Source organism: Pristiophorus japonicus, chromosome 10 (genome assembly GCF_044704955.1).
Source record: "Pristiophorus japonicus isolate sPriJap1 chromosome 10, sPriJap1.hap1, whole genome shotgun sequence".
Lineage (NCBI taxonomy): Eukaryota > Metazoa > Chordata > Chondrichthyes > Pristiophoridae > Pristiophorus > Pristiophorus japonicus.
The window spans coordinates 218888171-218905292 of NC_091986.1; the positions used below are offsets into that span (position 1 = coordinate 218888171).

Sequence of the window (17122 nt, forward strand, 5' to 3'; positions counted from 1 at the left end):
TACGACAAAGTCAGCACTGTGGGAGCAACTTCACCACACGGACTGCAGCGGTTCAAGAAGGCAGCTCACCACCACCTTCTCAAGGGGCAATTAGGGATGGGCAATAAATGCCGGCCTTGCCAGCGACGCCCACATCCCAGGAACAAATAAATAAAATTAATAAAGATTGAGACATACACATGCGATTAAGGTCAAAGCTGAAATATCATAAACTTTAAAAAATATATTTTTTATTATTTTAAAAATCTAGAAGATTTTAGCATGTCAGCCGTGGCTCAGGGGGCAGCACTCTCACCTCTGAGTCAGAAGGTTGTGGGTTCAAGTCCCACTCCAGGGACTTGAGCACATAGGATGACACTCCCAGTGCAGTATTGAGAGAGTGCTGCACTGTCGGAGGGGCAGTGCTGAGGGAGTGCCGCACTGTCGGAGGGGCAGTACTGAGGGAGCGCCGCACTGTCGGAGGGGCAGTACTGAGGGAGCGCCGCACTGTCGGAGGGGCAGTACTGAGGGAGCGCCGCACTGTCGGAGGGGCAGTGCTGAGGGAGCGCCGCACTGTCGGAGGGGCAGTGCTGAGGGAGCGCCGCACTGTCAGAGGGGCAGTGCTGAGGGAGCGCCGCACTGTCAGAGGGGCAGTGCTGAGGGAGCGCCGCACTGTCGGAGGGGCAGTACTGAGGGAGTGCCCCACTGTCGGAGGGGCAGTACTGAGGGAGCACCGCACTGTCGGAGGGGCAGTACTGAGGGAGCACCGCACTGTCGGAGGGGCAGTACTGAGGGAGCACCGCACTGTCGGAGGGGCAGTACTGAGGGAGCGCCCCACTGTCGGAGGGGCAGTACTGAGGGAGCGCCCCACTGTCGGAGGGGCAGTACTGAGGGAGCACCGCACTGACGGAGGTGCCGTCTTTCTGATGAGACGTTAAACCGAGGTCCTGTCTGCTCTCTCAGGTGGACGAAAAGATCCCATGGCACTATTTCGAAGAAGAGCAGGGAAGTTATCCCTGGTGTACTGGCCAATATTTATCCCTCAATCAACATAACAAAAACAGATTATCTGGTCATTATCACATTGCTGTTTGTGGGAGCTTGCTGTGCGCAAATTGGCTGCCGCATTTCCCACATTACAACAGTGACTGCAATTCAAAAGTATTTCATTGGCTGTAAAGCGCTTTGAAGGTCTGGTGGTCATGAAAGGCGCTATAGAAATGCAAGTCTTTCATTCTTCAACATCAGCAGGCTGACTCTCTGTAACTTTATGTCCCTGGCCTCGACAAATACCGTATTGAACCACTAGAGGGGAGCAGACACCACGTCCTGATTCACCCCACGTTCTCTCGTAGTTCCATCATCCAGATCTGTGTCCTTCACTCTGCCCCTCCTCCCTGTCCGACCGACTCCTCACATCTCTACTCCCCCTTCCCTCCCTCCCCCCAACTCACCCTCTCCCCTGCTCAACCACTTTTGCTCATAGAATCAGACATTCATAGAACGGTTACAGCACGGGGTGAGGCCGTTCGGCCCGTCGATCGCGTGCCGGCTCTCTGCAGGAGCACCTCAGCCAGTCCCACTCCCCCGCCCTTTCCCCATTGCTCCTCTGTCCCTCAGGCACCTCCCTTCTCTCCCCTCCCTCTCCTCCCTTAGCCCAACCTCCCCTTTCTCCGTCCCTTCCCTCCATCTTCCCGACCTCTCCACCTCACTACCGCTCCTCCTTTTTAAGACTCTCCTTAAAGCTTACACCGTTGACCAAGCTCCTAATATCTCTGTACGTGGCTCGGTGTCATATTTTTCACCAATATTCGCTCCTAAAAAGCGCCTTGTGCCAGCTTTCGTTCAGTGGGCAGCACTCTCACCTCTGAGTCAGAACGTTGTGGGTTCCAGTCCCACTCCAGGGACTTGAGCACAAAATAATCCAGGCTAACACTCACACTGATCTGCAGTACTGAGGGAGCGCCGCACTGTCGGAGGGGCAGTACTGAGGGAGCGCCGCACTGTTGGAGGGGCAGTACTGAGGGAGCGCCGCACTGTCGGAGGGACAGTACTGAGGGAGCACCGCACTGTCGGAGGGGCAGTACTGAGGGAGCGCCGCACTGTCGGAGGGGCAGTACTGAGGGAGCACCACACTGTCAGAGGGGCAGTGCTGAGGGAGTGCTGCACTGTCGGAGGGACAGTACTGAGGGAGTGCTGCACTGTCGGAGGAGCAGTACTGAGGGAGCACCGCACTGTCAGAGGGGCAGTACTGAGGGAGTGCCGCACTGTCGGAGGGGCAGTATTGAGGGAGTGCCGCACTGTCGGAGGGGCAGTACTGAGGGAGCACCGCACTGTCGGAGGGGCAGTACTGAGGGAACATCGCACTGTTGGAGGGGCAGTACTGAGGGAGCACTGCACTGTAGGAGGTGCCGTCATTCGGATGAGACGTTAAACCGAGGCCCCCTCTGCTCTCTCGGGTGCACATAAAAGATCCCACGGCACTATTTGGAAGAAGAGCAGGGGAGTTCTCCCCGGTGTCCTGGGGCCAATATTTATCCCTCAACCAACATCACCAAAACAGATTATCTGGTCATTATCACATTGCTGTTTTTGGGAGCTTGCTGTGCGCAAATTACCGGCTGCATTTCCCACATTACAACAGTGACCGCACTCCAAAAAGTACTTCATTGGCTGTAAAGCGCTTTGGGACGTCCGGTGGTCGTGAAAGGCGCTATATAAATGCAAGTCTTTCTTCTTTTCCTGATACTCTCCATCGCTAAGCCTACTCTCTCCCTTTCGCCCCTTCTTCCCATCCGCTGCCTCTCCAGCCTTAGCTCTCACTCCCCTTCTCCCTCTCGCTCGATCTCCCTTTTTCCAACTTCGCTTCCCTCTCCCTCCCACTCACTCCTTTTTGCTTGCCTCTAATTTCTCTCCCCACCTCCCCCTTTGCTCTGTCCCTCTCCCCTCTCCCGTGTCCCTCCACATTCTCTGCCCCCTCACCCTCGCCCATCCCCCTGCCCCTCCAGCATGCACAGCTCTTTCTCCCCCCGGAACACCCACTCCCTCTCCTCCCCCTCCTCCTCCCTGCTAACCTCTCCGTCTCCCGCTTCTGCCTGGCATTATCCCCTTCCCCCCATCCTCCTCCCCGAGATCTCTGCGCTCCTCCAATTCTGCCCTCCTGACCATCCCTGATTATAATCGCTCCACCATCGGTGGCTGTGCCTTCTGTTGCCTGAGCCCCAAGCTCTGGAACTTCCTCCCTAAACCTCTCTACCTCTCTTTCCTCCTTTAAGATGCTCCTTAAAACCTCCCTCTTTGACCAAGCTTTTGGTCACCTGTCCCGAATATCTCCTTATGTGGCTCGGTGTCAAACTCTGTCTGATAATCGCTCCCTGTGAAGCACCTTGGGACATTTTACAACATTAAACATAGAAACATAGAAAATAGGTGCAGGAGTAGGCCATTCGGCCCTTCGAGCCTGCACCACCATTCAATAAGATCATGGCTGATCATTCCCTCAGTACCCCTTTCCTGCTTTCTCTCCATACCCCTTGATCCCTTTAGCCGTAAGAGCCATATCGAACTCCCTCTTGAATATATCCAATGAACTGGTATCAACAACTCTCTGTGGCAGGGAATTCCACAGGTTAACAACTCTGAGTGAAGAAGTTTCTCCTCATCTCAGTCCTAAATGGCTTACCCCTTATCCTTAGACTGTGTGCCCTGGTTCTGGACTTCCTCAACATCGGGAACATTCTTCCCGCATCTAACCTGTCCCGTCCCGTCAGAATCTTGTATCTTTCTATGAGATCCCCTCTCATCCTTCTAAACTCCAGTGAATAAAGGCCCAGTTGATCCAGTCTCTCCTCATATGTCAGTCCAGCCATCCCTGGAATCCGTCTGGTGAACATTCGCTGTACTCCCTCAATAGCAAGAACATCCTTCCTCAGATTAGGAGACCAAAACTGAACACAATATTCCAGGTGAGGCCTCACCAAGGCCCTGTACAACTGCAGTAAGACTTCCCTGCTCCTATACTCAAATCCCCTAGCTATGAAGGCCAACATACCATTTGCCTTCTTCACCGCCTGCTGTACCTGCATGCCAACTTTCAATGACTGATGAACCATGACAGCCAGGTCTCGTTGCACCTCCCCTTTTCCTAATCTGCCACCCTTCAGATAATATTCTGCCTTCGCGTTTTTGCCCCCAAAGTGGATAACCTCACATTTATCCACATTATACTGCATCTGCCATGCATTTGCCCACTCACCTAACCTGTCCAAGTCACCCTGCAGCCTCTTAGCGTCCCCCTCACAGCTCACACCGCCACCCAGTTTAGTGTCATCTGCAAATGTGGAGATATTACACTCAATTCCTTCATCTAAATCATTAATGTATATTGTAAATAGCTGGGGTTCCAGCACTGAGCCCTGCGGTACCCCACTAGTCACTGCCGGCCATTCTGAAAAGGACTCATTTATACCGACTCTCTGCTTCCTGTCTGCCAACCAATTCTCTATCCACGTCAGTACATTACCCCAATACCATGTGCTTTGATTTTGCACACCAATCACTTATGTGGAACCTTGTCAAAAGCCTTTTGAAAGTTCAAATAAACCACATCCACTGGTTCTCCCTTGTCCACTTTGCTAGTTATATCCTCAAAAAATTCCAGATTTGTCAAGCATGATTTCCCTTTCATAAATCCATGCTGACTTGGACTGATCCTGTCACTGCTTTCCAAATGTGCTGCTATTTCATCCTTAATAATTGATTCCAACATTTTCCCCACTACTGATGTCAGGCTAACCGGTCTATAATTACCCGCTTTCTCTCTCTGTCCCTTTTTAAAAAGTGGTGTTACATTAGCTACCCTCCAGTCCATAGGAACTGATCCAGAGTCGATAGACTGTTGGAAAATGATCACCAATGCATCCACTATTTCTAGGGTCACTTCCTTAAGTACTCTGGGATGCAGACTATCAGGCCCCGGAGATTTATCGTCCTTCAATCCCATCAATTTCCCTAACACAATTTCCCGCCTAAGAAGGATATCCTTCAGTTCCTCCTTCTCACTAGACCCTCGGTCCCCTAGTACTTTCCGGAAGGTTATTTATGTCTTTCTTAGTGAAGACAGAACTAAAGTATTTGTTCAACTGGTCTGCCATTTCTTTGTTCCCCATTATAAATTCGCCTGATTATGACTGCAAGGGACCTACATTTGTCTTCACTAATCTTTTTCTCTTCACATATCTATAGAAGCTTTTGCAGTCAGTTTTTATGTTCCCGACAAGCTTCTTCTTGTACTCTATTTTCCCCCTCTTAATTAAACCCTATGTCCTCCTCTGCTGAATTCTAAATTTCTCCCAGTCTTCAGGTTTGCTGCTTTTTCTGGCCAATTTATATGCCTCTTCTTTGGATTTAACACTATCCTTAATTTCCCTTGTTAGCCACGGTTGAGCCACCTTCCCCGTTTTATTTTTACACCAGGGATGTACAATTGTTGAAGTTCATCCATGTGATCTTTAAATGTTTGCCATTGCCTATCCACCATCAACCCTTTAAGTATCATTTGTCAGTCTATTCTAGTCAACTCACATCTCATACCTACGAAGTTACCTTTCCTTAAGTTCAGGACCCTAGTCTCTGAATTAACTGTGTCACTCTCCATCTTAATAAAGAATTATACCATATTGTGGTCACTCTTCCCCAAGGGGTCTCTCACAAGATTGCTAATTAGTCCTTTCTCATTACACATCACCCCAATCTAGGATGGCCAGCTCCTTGGTTGGTTCCTCGACATATTGGTCTAGAAAACCATCCCTAATACACTCCAGGAAATCCTCCTCCACCGCATTGCTACCAGTTTGGTTAGCCCAATCTATATGTAGATTAAAATCGCCCGTGATAACTGCTGTACCTTTATTGCACGCATCCCTAATTTCTTGTTTGCTGCTGTCCCCAACCTCACTACTACTGTTTGGTGATCTGTACACAACTCCCACTAGCGTTTTCTGTCCCTTGGTATTCCGCAGCTCCACCCATACCAATTCCACATCATCTAAGCTAATGTCGTTATATAAAGGCGTTATATAAATGCAAGTTGTACTTACAGCAAGTAATCCTCCAGCGTCAGGTTCTTGATGAGGAGGTAGCAGAAGTGTGTGACGGAGAAGGCGTGCATCCAGTTGTGATAGGGAGGGTCCCTGTACCCTCGACGCACCATCATGCAAAACCTGCCGAGATACAAGGCAAACATTAGCCTCGGCAATCAAACCCAGCTCACCCAGCAACCCCTCACCCTCGTCACCTGCACAACCGGAGGGGCGGGTGGGCTGAGGGGCTCCTCGTGTATTTACCTCATGGGTTTTTTGCTTAAGAATCCATAGCAACACATTGCTATTAAGAACGAGTTGGTTTATTAGCAAAAGATTTAACAATCACACTACACATTACCAGTTCATCCACCAGGCTCACAACCACCTGCCTCATCGTGGATCCCCCGAACCCAACTGGCCGGGGTTTTATTGAGTCTTGTGAACATCACGTGACTTATTAAAGGGGGGGCACTAAAACCGACAAAATTAAACAAGTTAACCAACTTAAATCAAATTAAAATTTGGTTGCCGGGGGGGCGATGATGCACTCCAGTCCCTCCGGCGCCCACCTCTCGCGGAAGGCTGCGAGCGTACTGGTGGACACCGCGTGCTCCATCTCCAGGGAACAATTGCACATCCCTGTCTGGCGTAAAAATAAAATAGAGAGGGTGGCTCAACCGTGGCTAACAAGGGAAATTAGGGATAGTGTTAAATCCATGGAAGAGGCATATAAATTGGCCAGAAAAAGCAGCAAGCCTGAAGACTGGGAGAAATTTAGAATTCAGCGGAGGAGGACAAAGGGTTTAATTAGGAGGGGGGAAATAGAGTACGAGAGGAAGCTTGTAGGGAACATAAAAACTGACTGCAAAAGCTTCTATAGATATGTGAAGAGAAAAAGATTAGTGAAGACAAATGTAGGTCCCTTGCAGTCAGAATCAGGTGAATTTATAACGGGGAACAAAGAAATGGCAGACCAGTTGAACAAACACTTTGGTTCCGTCTTCACTAAGGAAGACACAAATAACTTTCCGGAAGTCCTAGGGGACCGAGGGTCTAGCGAGAAGGGGGAACTGAAGGAAATCCTTATTAGTCAAGAAATGGTGTTAGGAAAATTGATGGGACTGAAGGCCGATAAATCCCCGGGGCCTGATAGTCTGCATCCGAGAGTACTTAAGGAAGTGGCCCTAGAAATAGTGGATCCTTTGGTGGTCATTTTCCAACATTCTATCGACTCTGGATCAGTTCCTGTGAATTGGAGGGTAGCTAATGTAACCCCACTTTTTAAAAAGGGAGAGAGAGAGAAAATGGTTAATTATAGACCAGTTAGCCTGACATCAATAGTGGGGAAAATGTTGGAATCAATTTTTAAAGATGTAACAGCTGCTCAGTTGGAAAGCAGTGACAGGACCAGTCCAAGTCAGCATAGATTTATGAAAGAGAAATCATGCTTGACAAATCTTCTGGAATTTTTTGAGGATGTAACTAGTAGAGTGGACAAGGGAGAACCAGTGGATGTGGTGTATTTGGACTTTCAAAAGGCTTTTGACTAGGTCCCACACAAGAGATTGGTGTGCAAAATTAAAGCACATGGTATTGGGGGTAATGTATTGACGTGGATAGAGAACTGGTTGGCAGACAGGAAGCAGTGAGTCAGAATAAATGGGTCCTTTTCAGAATGGGGGAAATAGAGTATGAGAGGAAGCTTGTAGGGAAAATAAAAACTGATTGCAAAAGCTTCTATAGATATGTGAAGAGAAAAAGATTAGTGAAGACAAATGTAGGTCCCTTGCAGTCAGATACAGGTGAATTTATAATGGGGAACAAAGAAATGGCAGACCAGTTGAACAAACACTTTGGTTCCGTCTTCACTAAGGAAGACACAAATAACTTTCCGGAAGTCCTAGGGGACCGAGGGTCTAGCGAGAAATGGCAGGCAGTGACTAGTGGAGTGCTGCAGGGTTCAGTGCTGGGACCCCAGCTATTTACAATATATATTAATGATTTGGATGAAGGAATTGAATGTAATATCTCCAAGTTTGCAGATGACACTAAGCTGGGTGGCAGTGTGAGCTGTAAGGAGGATGCTAAGAGGCTGCAGGGTGACTTGGACAGGTTAGGTGAGTGGGCAAATGCATGGCAGATGCAGTATAATGTGGATAAATGTGAGGTTATCCACTTCGGTGGCAAAAACAGGAAGGCAGAATATTATCTGAATGGTGACAGATTAGGAAAAGGGGAGGTGCAACGAGACCTGGGTGTCATGGTACATCAGTCATTGAAAGTTGGCATGCAGGTACAGCAGGTGGTGAAGAAGGTAAATGGCATGTTGGCCTTCATAGCGAGAGGATTTGAGTGTAGGAGCAGGGAGGTCTTACTGCAGTTGTACAGGCCTTGGTGAGGCCTCACCTGGAATATTGTGTTCAGTTTTGGTCTCCTAATCTGAGGAAGGACATTCTTGCTATTGAGGGAGTGCAGCGAAGGTTCACCAGACTGATTCCCGGGATGGCAGGACTGACATATGAAGAAAGACTGGATCGACTAGGCTTATATTCACTGGAATTTAGAAGAATGAGAGGGGATCTCATAGAAACATATAAAATTCTGACGAGATTGGACAGGTTAGATGCAGGAAGAATGTTCCCGATGTTGAGGAAGTCCAGAACCAGGGATCACAGTCTAAGGATAAGGGGTGGTGCAGGCTCGAAGGGCCGAATCACCTACTCCTGCACCTATTTTCTATGTTTCTATGTTTCTATCTCAAACTGGGTATTTTGTGGCAAGTGTCTCACCTCCTGACCCCCCACAGCCTTTCCACCATCTACAAGGTGCAACTAGGAGTAGGCAATGAAGGTAGCTTTTGCCAGAAAATTGGAGAGTTTTAGCTACGAGGAAAGACTGGATAGGCTGGGATTGTTTTCTTTCGAACAGAGGAGGCTGAGGGGAGACTTTATTGAGGTTTATAAAATTATGAGGGACCTAGATAGAGTGGATAGGAAGGGCCTATTTCCCTTAGCAGAGGGGTCAACAACCAGGGGGCATAGATTTAAAGTAATTGGGGGGAGGTTTAGAGGGGATTTGAGGGGAAATTTCTGAGGGTGATGGCGGTCTGGAACTCACTGCCTGAAAGGGTGGGAGAGGCAGAAACCCTCACCACATTTAAAAAGTACTTGGATGTGCACCTGAAGTGCCGTAACCTACAGGGCTACGGACCGAGAGCTGGAAAGTGGGATTAGGCTGGGTAGCTCTTTGTCGGCCGGCACGGACACGATGGGCCGAATGGTCTCCTTCCGTGCTGTAAATTTCTGTGATTCTGTGAAAAACCAACATTACACAGGAAGGCACCACAAGTTAACGGTCGGGAAAGGAAGGAGTGGGAGAAGGAAGGAGAGGGGGAAGGGAGGAAAGGGGAAAGGGAGGAGAGGGGGGAAGGGAGGGAGAGGGGGAAGGAAGGAGAGGGGGAAAGGGAGAAAAGGGGAAACGGAGGAGAGGGGGAAAGGAAGGGTGCGATGATTTGAAACGGCCTTATCGAACCCCAGAATAGGACACTCCCATTGGCTAAGAGCGAAGCCTACCTTGCGAATGTCTTCACATCAATCTTGTAGGTGGATGTGAATCCCATGTCTTGAGCCATGCTGAGTATAGCCTGAAATCGGGAGAGAAAGGCCCAGATTTTTAACGGTGAGTTCGTCTTCCGCACTCCATGTGCACTTTCAAAAACCCAAGTCTTACTTCCACGTGCGGTTGTGCTCAGAACAAGGGTCAGGGGTTAAATCTAGGATCAGGCCGTTCCTTGCCCAGAGTGTGGTGAATGTGGCCCTCGCTCCCCTGTGCAGTGATTGAGGCGAATAGCTCAGAACGTTCAAAACTGAGGGGCAGGAAAAGGCCAACTAGGGTCCATCACGCCTGCATCTGAACTTCCGTCCCCCTCTCCCTCCGTCCCCCTCTTCCTCCGTCCCCCTCTTCCTCCGTCCCCCTCTTCCTCCGTCCCCCTCTCCCTCCTTCCCCCTCTTCCTCCGTCCCCCTCTCCCTCCATCCCCCTCTCCCTCCATCCGCCTCTCCCTCCATCCGCCTCTCACTCTGTCCCCCTCTCCCTCCGTCCCCCTCTTCCTCCATCCCCCTCTCCCTCCGTCCCCCTCTCCCTCCATCCCCCTCTCCCTCCATCCCCCTCTCCCTCCGTCCCCCTCTCCCTCCATCCCCCTCTCCCTCCTTCCCCCTCTCCCTCCATCCGCCTCTCACTCCGTCCCTCTCTCCCTCCGTCCCCCTCTCCCTCCGTCCCCCTCTCCCTCCATCCCCCTCTCCCTCCTTCCCCCTTTCCGTCCTTCACCTTCGCTCCCCCTGCATAGTCATGTACTATCCTTTGAGAGGCAAAAGTGGGGAGTGTTGAAGCACACATGTAGGATAAGGGGGGGGGGGGGATGGGGGGAGATGGGAGGGTGTAATTGGAGTGGGAGGGGTAATTGGAGTGGGGGGGGTGTAATTGGAGGGGGAGGGGGTAATTGGAGGGCGAGGGGGTAATTGGAGGGCGAGGGGGTAACTGGAGGGCGAGGGGGTAATTGGAGGGCGAGGGGGTAACTGGAGGGCGAGGGGGTAATTGGAGTGCGAGGGGGTAACTGGAGGGCGAGGGGGTAATTGGAGTGCGAGGGGGTAATTGGAGGGGGAGGGGGTAATTGGAGGGGGAGGGGGTAATTGGAGGGGGAGGGGGTAATTGGAGGCGGAGGGGTAAAAGCTCCTCGCGTGGTGAAGCGGGAGTCTCGGCTCCCGAAGTTGAGCAGTGCCCTGCTCGGGCTGCACCCTGAGTCCTCTGAGCTCAGTCCTGGTCCCCAGTGACGCAGGGAAGGGCAGAGAGTGCACCATGGTCAGAGCCACCGAGCCATGAGAAACAGTTCAGGTCCGATCTGACCACGGGAAGGGCTTCCGAACCCATACTCGTTCTGTAAAGTCCTGTCACTGCAGTACAAACTCACACGAGGCACATGCTGAAGTCAAGGTCACTCAGGACCTGCACCTTTATTACACAGCTCTCGGACGCCACACTTGCCTGAGACCTGTCCTTATATACCTGTGTGGAACAGGTATCCAGTGTCTCCTGCAAGTGCACCCCTGGTGGTAAGGTAAGCTAGTGGTTACAGGTCATCTCTAGTTACAGTCATGTATAGCGTGGTAAGATACAGTTATGTACAGTAGTGTGAGATACATGACACGTTCCATCACTAAGACCGTCTATTTCCACCTCCGTAACATCGCCCGTCTCCGCCCCTGCCTCAGCTCATCTGCTGCTGAAACCTTCATCCAGGCCTTTGTTACTTCCAGACTTGACTGTACCAATGCACTCCTGGACAGCCTCCCACATTCTACCCTCCGTAAACTAGAGGTGATCCAAAACTCAGCTGCCCCGTGTCCTAACTCGCACCCAGTCCCGCTCACCCATCACCCCCTGTGTTCACTGCCCCGTGTCCTAACTCGCACCGAGTCCCACTCACCCATCACCCCCTGTGCTCACTGCCCCGTGTCCTAACTCGCACCGAGTCCCACTCACCCATCACCCCCTGTGTCGCTGCCCCGTGTCCTAACTCGTACCGAGTCCCACTCACCCATCACCCCCTGTGCTCGCTGACCTACATTGGCTCCCGGTTAAGCAACGCCTCGATTTTAAAATTCTCATCCTTGTTTACAAACCCCTCCATGGCCCTCGCCCCCTCCCTATCTCTGTAATCTCCTCCAGCCCCACAACTCCCCGAGATCTCTGCGCTCCTCTAATTCTGGCCTCTTGAGCATCCCTGATTATAATCGCTCCACCATTGGTGGCCGTGCCTTCAGCTGCCTGGGCTCCAAGCGTATTGGGACGTTTTACTACGTTAAAGGCGTTATTTAAATGCAAGCTGTTGTTGTTGTTCAAAGAAAGCCAATGAGGGGGAACTTTCTAGAAAGAAAGACTTGCATTAATATAGCGCCTTTCATGACCACCGGATGTCTCAAGTGTTTTACAGCCAATGAAGTACTTTTTGGAGTGTGGTCACTGTTGTAATGTGGGAAACGCAGCAGCCAATTTGCGCACAGCAAGCTCCCACACACAGCAATGTGATAATGACCAGATAATCTGTTTTAGTGATGTTGGCTGAGTGATAAATATTGGCCCCAGGACACCGGGGAGAACTCCCCTGCTCTTCTTCAAAATAGTGGCCAGGGGATCTTTCATAACCACAGATAGATAGATTTTTAACCAATAAGGGAATTAAGGGTTACGGGGAGAGGGCGGGTAAGTGGAGCTGAGTCCACGACCAGATCAGCCATGATCTTGTTGAATGGCGGAGCAGGCTCGAGGGGCTAGATGGCCTACTCCTGTTCCTAATTCTTATGTTCTTATGTTTAGGTCCACCTGAGAGAGCAGATGGGGCCTCGGTTTAACATCTCATCCGAAAGATGGCACCTCCGACAGTTCGGCGCTCCCTCAGCACTGCCCCTCCGACAGTGCGGCGCTCCCTCAATACTGCCCCTCCGACAGTGCGGCGCTCCCTCAGTACTGCCCCTCCGACAGTGCGGCGCTCCCTCAGTACTGCCCCTCCGACAGTGCGGCGCTCCCTCAGTACTGCCCCTCCGACAGTGCGGCGCTCCCTCAGCACTGCCCCTCCGACAGTGCGGCGCTCCCTCGGCACTGCCCCTCCGACAGTGCGGCGCTCCCTCAGCACTGCCCCTCCGACAGTGCGGCGCTCCCTCAGCACTGCCCCTCCGACAGTGCGGCGCTCCCTCAGCACTGCACTGGGAGCATCAGCCTAGATTTTGGTGCTCACATTCCTGGAGTGGGACTTGAACCCACAACCTTCTGACTCGGAGCCGAGAGTGCTGCCCACTGAGCCCCGGTAAGTTTCACAATCTCCGGGAGGAGCGGGTTGGGAGAAAACACCCACGACTCCTTCAAGAGGTGATTGGAGACGATGGTGGGGGAAGGGGAGGAGGGAAGGGTTCTGTGGAAGGGTGAGATAGATGGGCCCAATGGCCAACTTTATCAGTCCGACTTTTAGAGGAATCTTAGGAACATAGGAACAGGAGGAGGCCTTTCAGCCCCTCGAGCCTGTTCCGCCATTCAATGAGATCATGGCTGATCTGCGACCTAACTCCATATACCCACCTTAATACCTTTGGTTTTAAAATGGAGTGCCTGGATGCTTTGTCTGCTTGATTCAGAACTGAGGCACAGGGACTGAGAGCAGGAGGTTCTGAGGGGGCAGAGGGGGGGGGGCGCGCGGAGAGAGGGGGAAGTGTGTGCTGTTCGCTGTTCACATTCCTCGCCCTCAGTGCCTCGAGGCTACGGAGGGGTAAAAACCCCACTTGGGAAACGTGGCTGGTGTTCGAGCGACGACTGGACCTCGCTGGGTGCGATGCCTCCCCTTGTTCAATAGTTTTCCCACACTCACCTGTTCAACTGCAAAACACGGACTGGATCAATTGCAAAACACGGCGAGGACGAACTGCTCAATGTGGAGGCAATGAATCACAGCACACGGAATGGACATATCACAAAATCTGAAGCAGATCAATCGCAGAGCATGGAATGGATCATTACAAAACCGTGGAGTAGATCGATTGAAGCACATGGAATGGATTTATCCCTACATCATGCTTGCCAGACTCCTCTCTGTCTTGCTCCGTTAAGCTCCATACACATTTACCTGTATTCTGTCCCACACTAAGTACCACACTTCCAAAGCAAGCGCTCTACTCGGAACTCCTTCACGGCAAGCGAGCCCCAGAAACGTTTCAAGGCCCACCCTCAAAGCCTCCCTGATAAAGTGCAACATCCCCACCGACACCTGGGAGTCCCTGGCCCAAGACTGCCCTAAGTGGAGGAAGTGCATCTGGGAGGGCGCTGAGCACCTCGAGTCTCATCGCCGAGAACATGCAGAAACCAAGCGCAGGCAGCGGAAGGAGCGTGCGGCAAACCAGTCCCACCCACCCTTTCCTCCAACCACTGTCTGTCCCACCTGTGACAGGGACTGTAATTCCCGTATTGGACTGTTCAGTCACCTGAGAACTCACTTTTAGAGTGGGAGCAAGTCTTCCTCGATTCCGAGGGACTGAGAAGGAGTCCCACCTGTTGAATTATCTCTGCAATCGTTGATCCAAATTGGCTCCCTGGCCTCCAATAAACTGAATTTAAGCTCTTGGTCTTAGTCTTAAAATCCCTCCATGGCCTCACCCCTCCCTACATCTTAACATCCCCCCTGCCCCCTCCCCAGGCCCTGCACCTTTCATTCCTTTGATTCTTTGGAGAACTCTGTTCATTAACCCCACCCCCCACCCATCAAACCATTGTCAAACCTTCCCTAAACCCCTCTGCCTCTCACCGCCTTTAAAAGACTTCTTAAAAATGCATCTCTTAAACCAAGCTTCCCACCCTGGCTCAATGCCTATCCCTTGTTTTATTTTTAAACTTTATATAAGGGGTTCTCTCTGATCCATTTCTACTCTAAGTGGCTTTAGAAATTAAGGTTGCCAAATCTGGTTGGGCGTATTCCAGGGACAGAGCACAAAAGCCAGGAAGTTATGCTAAACTTTATAAAAGACTAGTTGGCCTGCAGCTGGAGTATTGTGAACACTTCGGAAGCATGTGAAGGCCTTGGAGAGGGTGCGGAGGAGATTGACCAGAATGGTTCCAGGGATGAGGGACTTCAGTGACGTGGATAGACTGGAGAAGCCGGGGTTGTTCTCCTTGGAGCAGAGAAGATTGAGAGGAGATTTGATCGAGGTATTCAAAATCTTGAGGGGTCTAGACAGAGTAGAGAGAGAGAAACTGTTCCCATTGGTGGAAGGGTCGAGAACCAGAGGTCACAGATTTAAGATGATTGGCAGAAGAACCAAAGGCGACACGAGGGAAAACGTTTTTACGCAGCGAGTGGTTAGGATCTGGAATGCGCTGCCTGAGAGGGTGGGGGAGACTCATTTGTGGCTTTCAAAAGGGAGTTGGATAAGTACCTGAAGGAGAAAAAAATTACAGGGCTACGGGGAAAGGGCGGGGGGAGTGGGACTGGCTGAGGTGCTCTTCGAAAGAGCCAGTGTTGACTCGATGGGCCGAATGGCCTCCTTCGGTGCTGTCCTATACTAGGATTCTATGAAGTTGCATGATCAGCCATGATCACAGGGTTCTGTGACTTTCCAATTCTAAGAACATAGAATGTAAGAAATAGGAGCAGGAGTCGGCCATTCGGCCCCTCGAGCCTGCTCCGCCACTCAATAAGATCACGGCTGATCTTCGACCTGCAGCTTCCCGCCCGATCCCCGTATCCCTCGACACCCTCGAACCACCCTCCCTCCCCCTCCATGGCCCCAGGGCCCCGCCCCATTGCTCGCTCAACCAGCAGGGTCCCTCACAGTCGCCCCACAGCCAATGGAAAGCGAGCCGACTTATCATGGCCCAATTGGGCGCACGGCAATGTTCCCGCTAAGCTGTGCGGCCGAGCGACACCCTGGTCGCTCACCGTCTTCACGATCGAAATAACCGCTCATGGGCCAGAAACTGAGCCGCCAAAAAGAAAATTAGCGGGGAACAGTGGTGTCAACCTTCTTTATCTATTTTTTTAAGTGGCCTGATGATCATCCTCCTGGGTGTTGATCGCAACAGTATCCGGGAAATTAGTCTTTAATTACAGGATAGTCAGGGAAGTTGGTAACACCATTAGGAGTGTGAGTTGCTAAGTCTTCCTAATGCCGGCAATTACCGACTTAGAGTCTAGTATGTCGGGTATGGTGGTATAGTGCTAACATCACTGGGTTAATGATCCAGAGGTCCGAGTCCAAATCCCACAATGGCAACTGGGGAATTTAAATTCAATTCATTAAATAAATCTAATATCAGGAACAGCCAAGCAATAATCATCATCATCATAGGCAGTCCCTCAGGATCGAGGAAGATTGGAGTTTAGAAGGATGAGAGGGGATCTCATAGAAACATATAAAATTCTGACGGGGTTAGACAGGTTAGATGCAGGAAGAATGTTCCCGATGTTGGGGAAGTCCAGAACCAGGGGTCACAGTCTAAGGATAAGGGGTAAGCCATTTAGCACTGAGATGAGGAGAAACTTCTTCACTCAGAGAATTGTGAACCTGTGGAATTCCCTACCACAGAAAGTTGTTGAGGCCAGTTCATTAGATTTATTCAAAAGGGAGTTAGATGTGACCCTTATGGCTAAAGGGATCAAGGGGTATGGAGAGAAAGCAGGAATGGGGTACTGAAGTTGCATGATCAGCCATGATCTTATTGAATGGTGGTGCAGGCTCGAATGGCCTGCTCCTGCACCTATATTCTATGTTAAAAATGAGTCCTTCGGTGGCTGAACAGTCCAATACAGGAATTACATCCCTGTCATAGGTGGGACAGACAGTCGTTGAGGGTAAGGGAGGGTGGGACAGGTTTGCCGCACGCTCCTTCCGCAGCCTGCACTTGTTTTCTGCCTGCTCTCAGTGATGAGACTCGAGGTGCTCAGCACCCTCCCGGATGCACACCAGCGCCCACCTCTGGTGGAAGGCCGCGAGCGTACCGGTGGACACCGCGTGCTCCATCTCCAGGGACGCCCTGGCCCGGATGTAACCACGGAAGAGAGGCAGGCAGTCGGGCTGAACGACCCCCTCGACCGACCGGTTGATGGCCCCCTTGGCCGTGCCCAGGAGCAGTCCCGCGAGGAGGCCTTCCGACCTGCCCGCTCCCCTCCGCACAGGGTGCCCAAAGATCAGGAGCGTGGGACTGAAGTGCAGCCAGAAATCGAAGAGCTGCCCCTTCAGATATTGGAAGAGAGGCTGCAACCTCGCACCTTCCACATAAACATGGAACACGGACTCCTCCAGACCGCACAAAATGTGAGATTGGCGCTGCAAGGCAGCAAACTGATCTTTCACAAAACCTGGAGTGGATATTTACAAAACGAGGAACAGACCTGTGGCAGGAACAAGGAATGTGTCTATCGCTGACTCGTGCAACCAATGCCCCTCGTCACAGGGATGGAATGGATCGATACCGAGGCGTGGGATAAATCAGTCACGGGGCTTTGGAGGTCACAGAAAACATGGAG

The 17122-nt window shown here is 51.3% G+C and overlaps 1 protein-coding gene across 1 annotated transcript in view; it reads right to left on the reverse strand.

Moving 5' to 3' along the window:
* The window catches only part of LOC139274929 (cGMP-dependent 3',5'-cyclic phosphodiesterase), a 103908-nt gene that overhangs the window by 50132 nt on the left and 36654 nt on the right, over nucleotides 1–17122 (reverse strand). The window contains exons 6-7 of the mRNA XM_070891666.1: nucleotides 9635–9705; nucleotides 6078–6200 (exon numbers count right to left, since the gene is read on the reverse strand). Of these exons, the coding sequence (XP_070747767.1) occupies nucleotides 6078–6200; nucleotides 9635–9705 (194 nt within the window). The remainder of the gene's footprint in view (nucleotides 1–6077; nucleotides 6201–9634; nucleotides 9706–17122) is intronic.